Consider the following 8,046-nt stretch of genomic DNA (forward strand, 5'->3'; position numbering starts at 1 on the left):
ATTGACGGTGATCTCTTTGTCAATATCGGTGTATGCACGCTTTGAGAGCTATCGGTGTATGCACGCACACGCACACTCACACAGTCGCCTTTTTTGTGTATCTCTTATTCAACTGATACCGCATACGAAATGCATTTTTTTTTATCGAAAATCCATTTTAAACCCGAAATTCCAATGAAATTCCAAAAAAATTCAATTCACTTAACATTGTCTGAAATTTTAATTTATGTTTATCATCGTTGATTGCGGCGCATTCCATTTATTCCGTGCAGCGGTTCGGTTTATAGTCATCTCTTTCATTTACGTAATCGGTTCAAACACACGAAAATACGTACAACCGCACGACATTGAATCACAATGACAGATGCAAATACGTCATCTCATTGTCGCTTGAAAATAACAAAAAAGACCCTCAACTACATGGATTTCATGGAAAGCAACACTTTGGAATAGATTGAATTTTATCACCTTGCACACTGTGTGTGATCATCATCATAAAGTAAATAGAGTGAAAAGATTCTCGTTCACATTCGCAGTGACTGTGACGAGTTATCAGTCATTGGGCTCGGAATTTTGTGCACATTTTGCAGAACGATCGAGCAGAAATTGTGTTACGATGAATTGGGGTGCACATTTACGATGAGTTCATTACTTCACTGAGACATTGTTTTGCCTGAACAACTGTGACAGCTCGAATTGTGTGTCTGTGTGTTTTTCTTTTCATATGCGTTTTGTCGCTTGAATGTGACCAAGAAAGTAAACTAATTTAATTTAAGTTCCTTCATTTTGTTGTCATTGTACGCGTTTAAGTTATTTCTAATACGTCTATGTGTGTTTTTTTTAAAGTTCAAATAAATTTGTTGCCTGAGATTTAAACGAAACAAAAAAAAATCAATTTGTAAGATAACAGTTAAGAGAAAACAAAATCATGTCGCAAAGTCATTTTAACTATATGAGCGGAGTGCCTGTGAAAATAGCTGAAAGCTATAAACCTCCGAAAAAATTGGCTTTGACACAAAGTGTATCGCAACGTCTATCGACATCGTCCAGTATTACAACGCAATTGCTCGAAAAGAGTACGTACGATTTTACTTTGGAGCGAACGATGTTAGCCAAAATGTCCGAATGGCAGCACATGAGACAGCATGAAAACTGTGATAGAAAAGAGCGATTGCGTCTGTATCAGCAGGAGCGACAGAGTTTATTTGATGCGAAGCAAAAGCAAATGTTGACGGCTGTCTCGTATCCCAGCACCGATGATTTATCATCCGACGATGATGGTGATGACAGTGGCCATGGTACGTCATCGAGTGATGCATCCAAATCGGCTGTTCCGATTCCGGCGGTACAATCGAAAGGGCCACAACAACAGTTCAGTCCACCAAACTATTTCAACAACATTTTAGTTCCGACCGTGATGCCAGGCCAAGCAAATACGCAGATCAAGCAAAATATTATCTCAACCAAAACTCCACACTATTCGAAGATCAATTTTCATGAGTTTGAAAGTGACAATTCCAGCCCGTTCGATAATGTGGAACTGAAAACCATTAACGATTTGGACATTTTGGCCGAAGTGTGGAACACGTCGGTAGCGATAAATAATCCCGGCTCAAATGCTAAAGACAACACTCCGACGAGTGATGAGCCATCGTCGAAAATCAATTCAACAATGAATACCAGCGAATCGAATCAATTACCAAATCACACCTATCAACCGGTGTTGAATTCAAACTCATTTCATCCAGGAGCGTTAAATGCGCAGCAGCAAAACCAAACAAATAGCAAACATATGAAGCATTCCGTTGCGGCAGCTACCAACTCAACGATTCCAATTACGAATAGCTATTATGTAAACCAAGTCCACTACAATCATCACATCGATCCGAATCAAACGTATTCGTTAGGCAACCAAACGTATATCAATACCACAACTATCAACAATAATCCATCGTATGCGATCGCCCAACATTCATTCGCCCCCAACAATTACATAAAGGCAGTTTACAATGGTCAAAGGCCAGCACCGGCCAATGTTACTGCTTTCGCAGCCGCTACTCCTGCTGCTCATACCACATCGGTGTATGGTGATAAAACTGTGATAACAAATAGCATCCAAGCGAAATCGAAATCAAAAAGCGTACCGGACATTGTGCAAGAAATTAACGCCGAAATCCAGAACTCACAGGGCAGACGAGTGCGTAACAATAGCCAAAGTAAGCATTTTTTCATTCAACCTTTGAAATTCATTCATAGAATAAACCATATTGAGATCACTCCGAAAATCAACAATTTTAACGTTTTTTTCAGGCGAAAATAAAGACACGGCACCGACGAGCCAAAATACTTCTGACTCAACAAACTCAATCGATGCGAATCCAATTTACAGTAAATTATCCGTTTCCTCTCGAAATTTAGCCAGAAATATCAGTTCGATGGGATTTCCACTGGAGCAAGTAGCGCGAATAACAGAGAAATTGGGCAAAGATGATAAAAAGGTACGCAGCAAAACATATCATTGTTTACATAAATAAAATCGATGACTAATTCCCACCTTCGCTTTCAATTTTGCAGATAATCGAGCATTTGATACGTTTGGGCGAATTATTGGATTTAGGTTTTGAGGAGCAACAAATTTCAGATGCATTGCTTAAGTTTGATAATAACAAGGAAAAAGCTCTAGATTTTCTAATTTCGTAGTATAAACCGTCGATGGAATCGATTCGTGTTTACTCTTTGAAGTGCATTAGTTATTTTTTTAAAGATAAAAAAAACAATCACGAACCTTTCGAAATATTCACGACAAATTACTGTCGGCGCACCTTACCTATACCTATACCTTTACACATACACACATACATACATACACCATACACCAAAAATAATTTATTGAATTGTACAGCTTGCATCGGGCATTTATGCAGTAAATAAGTTATTAAAACGCTTAGCTGATGCTAATGGATAACGAAATATACTTACTTAGGGTGAATTCGCATTTTGTTTACGATACGAAGAAAAAATCGATCAAAAAGGCTTTCGAACTATTTATAGAATATGTGCTTATGCCATAAATAAAAATTTCCTTTCCGAAAGAAACAGAAAAAACAAATGAATGAAATAAACATGCGGAAAAAATTTGAAAATTTGAAGAAAAAAATGATTGAGATTTGGTTTTATTTATAAATTCGATAACTCTATTAGACAGGTTGAGCTTTAACAACGAAAATAAGGCACTTGAAGAACTGTGACGGTTTATCGTCATAAAAAAACATGCTTTCTCTGAATATAACAATTGATAATACAAAACTTCTAAATATATAATTGATTGAATGCATCGTTGTTGTTGTTGTTGCTGCTGCTGCTGCTACTGCTGCAAATGGTGCGACTGAGAACTGTCAGCCGAGTGCGGTTGATTTGATAGAACGAGTAAGGTAGCGTTTTTGCTTTGGCTCTGCATCCGATGCGTCGCTATTCGTCGATGATCTTGATCGCTTCTTCTTCTTCGTTTGTTCCGTCTTCTTCCGTTTCTGCGCTTCCACGATGCCATTGAATGCTTCGATTCCCAAGCCCATACAGCTTTGTATGTGCTGCACCACACTCAAATATTCGGTTGGTAGCAGCAAACCAGCTTCGTTCAAAAGACACAAATGCCGCAACCAATGGGCATACAACTTTTTTTGCACAATATCACGAATGTGTGCATCAACGAAACGATGACAAATGACCCGCATGTGTTTGAGCCCAAAGCACGGTTCGCTCTCAATGAACGTATTCCATAAATTGATCATTTCTTTTTCACCTTTGCTCAAAAATCGCCGTCGGTTTATTTCCACTTGATGAATTTGCCGATATAATGATTTGTATTCATCATCGTCGCCACTGTCATCGGCCACATTGTTGTTTTCAATCAAAAATGCGTTAAGACTTTGGATGTGATAAAAATGACGCTTATCGATGGGTAAGCATAGTATCCGTTCGTTTGCATTTTTATCCAAACGTCGTCGTTTTGAATGATGTGATTCAAAATCCGAATCAATTTGATTGTTGGCTCTTTTTCGCGGTGATTTTATTATTGCATCAATATTTTTCGTTCGAGCTGATCGTTTATTTGACATGACTTGAAAACTAATACAAATTTAACTGACAAAAACCACTATACTAAAATGTACTGAGACTGTTGTACACAACACACCACGTTCTCCGATCAACTAAAAGCGAGAGTAAAAGTGCTTGCGACTCGACACGCACATTTTTATGAAACTCAGAATAGAAAGATGCAAAAAGAATATGCCGTTATGCTGTGAATGTCAATCTCGCGTAGCTAAATGGAGAAAAGAAAAGACGGAAAAAAACACGCTTACCAATTCGGTATGGTTATCGTTGTTATGATTTTATTGCTTTGTTCAGCTATTTTCTGCCACTCGCATTTGTTTGGAATAATCGGTATATCGTCTGAAAATTTTTATGTTTATGTTTTTTTTTTTTTGAATTGAAATTTTTGCCTTATGATTCACTTAATTGTTGCTGTATATTTGGCTGGTTGCTGTAACGATTGCATCGGTGCCGTCGGATAGAGTGTTACTGGCAAATTCCAGATCATTGTCTCGATTTCAATATCGAGTGGTGCTTGCCAGTTGTTTTCATCATTTGCCGAATAACTTTCGACGCCGAGGTCACTTTGTGTTGTTACGAATTCAAAATGTAAACGCCATCGTACATCGACTGGAGAAAGAGAGAGAAATTTTGAAATAAAGAGAGGGTGACATTGTTTACAGAAAATTAGTCATCTAAACTTATAAATAATTCTTTCTTCTTGGAAGAAATTTTCAAAATCAACAAGCAATCCTTTCGAGCTTTTCACTTATTAAGCAAAAAACACTCAATTCGAATCCAAAAAGAAATCCACTCACCGGCACTGGTTGAAAATGTTGGTGTGACGTGCAATGGAACCGGCAGAATGACTTGAGTTTGCAAAAGACCCAAACACACTTCGTGATGTTTGGTGAAGTTCATAATTTTGCCCGCTAAAACTGAGTTATCCGTTCCATTCGCACTTGGTTCGGTTGGCTGTTGAGTCGACGTGCTGGCAGCATCCGGTCGAAGAAGAATTTCCTCGCATTGCAATGTGACCGATACTTGAACGCATCGTACAGTACGGCAAGAGAAATCCAAAGTACCGACAATATCTTCGCCCAGCTTAAAATTTTGCTTAAACAAACAGAAACGACCGACTCGCCCACGTTTATTCGAAATCATATAAAAACTTGGCCTTCGTCTGGCTGTGATATTCTGTAAATGATGTAATGCCAGTTCCAATTTGGTTTCGAGATTTTGACGCTTTTCCAGAAATGGATTTGTCGGTGATAATTCGTCCGAAGTGTCATTGCACAGGGCCGAAATTTCCTCAACTTTGATCATGGTCGGAAGTGACAATACTCGAATTGGCATGTGTAATGCATGCACTTTGGCGCCAACCTAAGAATGAATTGAGAGGCATAAGGAATGATTTTCTTTTCTTGGAAAATTTTCAGGATCAACGTGCGATTCGTTCAACAATAGGCTTAAAACGTACTTTCTGCGTTGCAATCGTGATTTTATAGAAATATCGAATGCTCGTGCCTCGATATGTGGGCGGACCAGACATTGGCAGGATTTCTTTGAACAAATCTATTAAATGTTTGAATGAAAAACAAAAGTTGAATGGAATATGGGTTGAAAATAGGTCAGGCGTCTTTCGTAAATTGCTCAGCACTTTGAGAAATTCTTACATGATCTCGTTTCGCCGGGCGATAGCCGTAAATCACAGAATAAAATCTTCGGCTTCGTTTCAAGCACCACATTCCCTTGGCCCTGTTGTGTGTTTAACGCAGTATCGGCTGTTACGATGGCTGCTTTCACCACATTCTTATTCGTCATGGTTTCGTTCGATTTTTCATCATTCGCCGACGAACAATAGCAGTGCACTTGTGCAGTGGCCCACGCTAAATTCTCTAGTCTTTGGGAAGATTCATTTCGCAATTTTAGCAAATAATTCACAAAATTCAATTTTAATTTCTAACAAAAGGCAAAACTCTTACTTATTGCTCTGAGCAATTTTATATTCAGGCAACGATGGATGTGAAAACGATATAAAACATTCCACAAATTCACCACACAAAAAAAAATTCTTCTTCTCATGGACCAATTTGGCTGTAATTTCTATCATATTTTCGACATTAAGTTGATTCCGTTTGAAAATTTAAATAAAAAAGAAGATAAAAATTGTTCGTAAATTAGATTTGTTTCATTGTTGAGTTTGACGCAAAGTAAACATCATAGCTGTTTGACAGCTCAGTATTTGACACGTTGTGATTCGGAAGAGTGTCGAAGGTGCGAACGAGATAAAGATAATGTATGTGCGAAGCATTGGATTCGATGGACATAACCTCAATTTTTTGAAACATAGGGTAAATGCTTGGAATGAATTTGATTTCAATTGTATGCAAATATGCCAACGCCGGTGAACTTTCATATGAAATCGATAAGGAAAAAGCAAAAGACAATGTTATTTTCTCTCAAAAGATAATCGTTCAACGCAATAGATCACTCTGATTCGGAACTTTTTGCTGCAAAACGCCTGAAATGAAGGGATGACACACACAAAAATGAAACAAATACACATTGAATGGTTGTTTTGAATGATTTCAGAAAATTTTTATTGCGCTAAAATGATCGTCATTTTAGGTTTATAAAAAACACGCATTCATTTCACAGAACATAAAATAATATATTCTTTTTACGCAACTGGATCGTCGCCCTTTGTTGTTCTTGTGTAGATAACTTGAGCGTGATGTTGGATGACTTGTTTGATCAAACCTGCAAATAGAATGGAATGGCAAATTGTATTAATTTTCATTGAAATGGTCCAAGTTTTTTTTCTACTAAACATATTTAGGAGAAGTGGCCAAATTGGCAAGTTCATCATTGAACTGCCAGAAAACCGTTCAAAGAAATGCAAAGCCGAGTCAAATGTACGAAAACAAATTGCCAACACAAGAAAAATTTGTTGTCAATATACGTACCTTTGTCACGCAATTCGATGAGGGCACGTCTAGCGAGTGAGCCACGAATCTTCAATCTTTCGGATACAATACTTGGGGTGATCAATTTGTATTGTGGGACTTCCTTGTACAATTTTTCGTACGTTGGCTTGTCGAACAAGACTTGATTGTTCAACTTGTCACGAACTTTTCCTTTCGACCACTTCTTCTTCTTGGCTTTGCCGCCACCACCTCCTTCCTTCTTCTTTTGGGTCTTTTGTGGCTGCTTGGCCGACGATTTTGTATCCTTCTTCGGTGCCTGTAAAAACAAAGGAAAAATCGTTCATCAGTTTGCGTACACTGGAATTGGTTCAGAATTTGAGGTTAGGTCACGGTGTAGAAAAAATCGTGTTTTTTCTCATTCAATTTTCACAAAAAGCAAATTCAAATATCACCAATTTATTAATTTAGATTAATCTATCATCACTTTGACGATATTGATCGCGAAATAATATGATTATTTCTCAATTCAATTACAACAAGTTACTACAATAAATCACACAATGGAAAATCTGTCAAAAGTCCACATGTTTAGCAAGACGATTCGAATTTTATGAAAAAAAAATACGATTTTTCCGTAAAAATCACACTCATTTTGAATTTGCTTTAAAATGTTGCACATTTGAAACATTTTGTTAAATTTTTCGCTTTATTTTTGCACAATTAAATCGAAAAATTTCCACTTTTTTCGGAAACACCGAGGAGCGACCGTACTCACCATGTTAAAGTTTACACGGGAAAGGAAAGAGCTTGCTACCAACTTGATGATACTTCACATGAATTTCAGCCACATGAAGATGACATCGATTGAATGACAGATAAGGCAACGCTAGCAACAGCGCCATCTAACGAATATTTGCCACTTCCAACCAGAAATCATTGTCTAGCCTTTTAAATCAACGTTATAATTTAAATCACACGCAGATATTTGTGAATGAATCACTTGTACGTGGCTTTCAATTGCGTT

The 8,046-nt window shown here is 37.6% G+C and overlaps 3 protein-coding genes across 3 annotated transcripts; 1 reads left to right on the forward strand and 2 right to left on the reverse strand.

Annotated features, from left to right (window-relative positions):
- The first annotated feature begins 1 nt into the window (after position 1).
- Positions 2-2,989, forward strand: LOC129577279 (uncharacterized). The gene is made up of 3 exons (XM_055464039.1): positions 2-2,216; positions 2,311-2,498; positions 2,575-2,989. The coding sequence occupies exons 1-3, from the start codon at positions 929-931 to the stop codon at positions 2,698-2,700; spliced, it is 1,602 nt and encodes a 533-aa protein (XP_055320014.1). The 5' UTR covers positions 2-928; the 3' UTR covers positions 2,701-2,989.
- A 154-nt stretch (positions 2,990-3,143) lies between these two features.
- Positions 3,144-6,339, reverse strand: LOC129577282 (RAB6A-GEF complex partner protein 2). Its single transcript, XM_055464054.1, has 5 exons — positions 6,078-6,339; positions 5,769-5,995; positions 5,573-5,667; positions 4,911-5,475; positions 3,144-4,722 (listed from the first exon to the last, which is right to left on the reverse strand). The coding sequence occupies exons 1-5, from the start codon at positions 6,203-6,205 to the stop codon at positions 4,511-4,513; spliced, it is 1,227 nt and encodes a 408-aa protein (XP_055320029.1). The 5' UTR covers positions 6,206-6,339; the 3' UTR covers positions 3,144-4,510.
- A 321-nt stretch (positions 6,340-6,660) lies between these two features.
- On the reverse strand, positions 6,661-7,936 carry LOC129577305 (40S ribosomal protein S25). Its single transcript, XM_055464093.1, has 3 exons — positions 7,798-7,936; positions 7,062-7,338; positions 6,661-6,855 (listed from the first exon to the last, which is right to left on the reverse strand). The coding sequence occupies exons 1-3, from the start codon at positions 7,798-7,800 to the stop codon at positions 6,776-6,778; spliced, it is 360 nt and encodes a 119-aa protein (XP_055320068.1). The 5' UTR covers positions 7,801-7,936; the 3' UTR covers positions 6,661-6,775.
- Between the last annotated feature and the right edge of the window lie 110 nt (positions 7,937-8,046).

Source organism: Sitodiplosis mosellana, unplaced genomic scaffold, assembly GCF_009176505.1.
Source record: "Sitodiplosis mosellana isolate CC-2019 unplaced genomic scaffold, AAFC_SMos_1.0 Smas_scaffold_1, whole genome shotgun sequence".
Classification (NCBI taxonomy): Eukaryota; Metazoa; Arthropoda; class Insecta; order Diptera; family Cecidomyiidae; genus Sitodiplosis; species Sitodiplosis mosellana.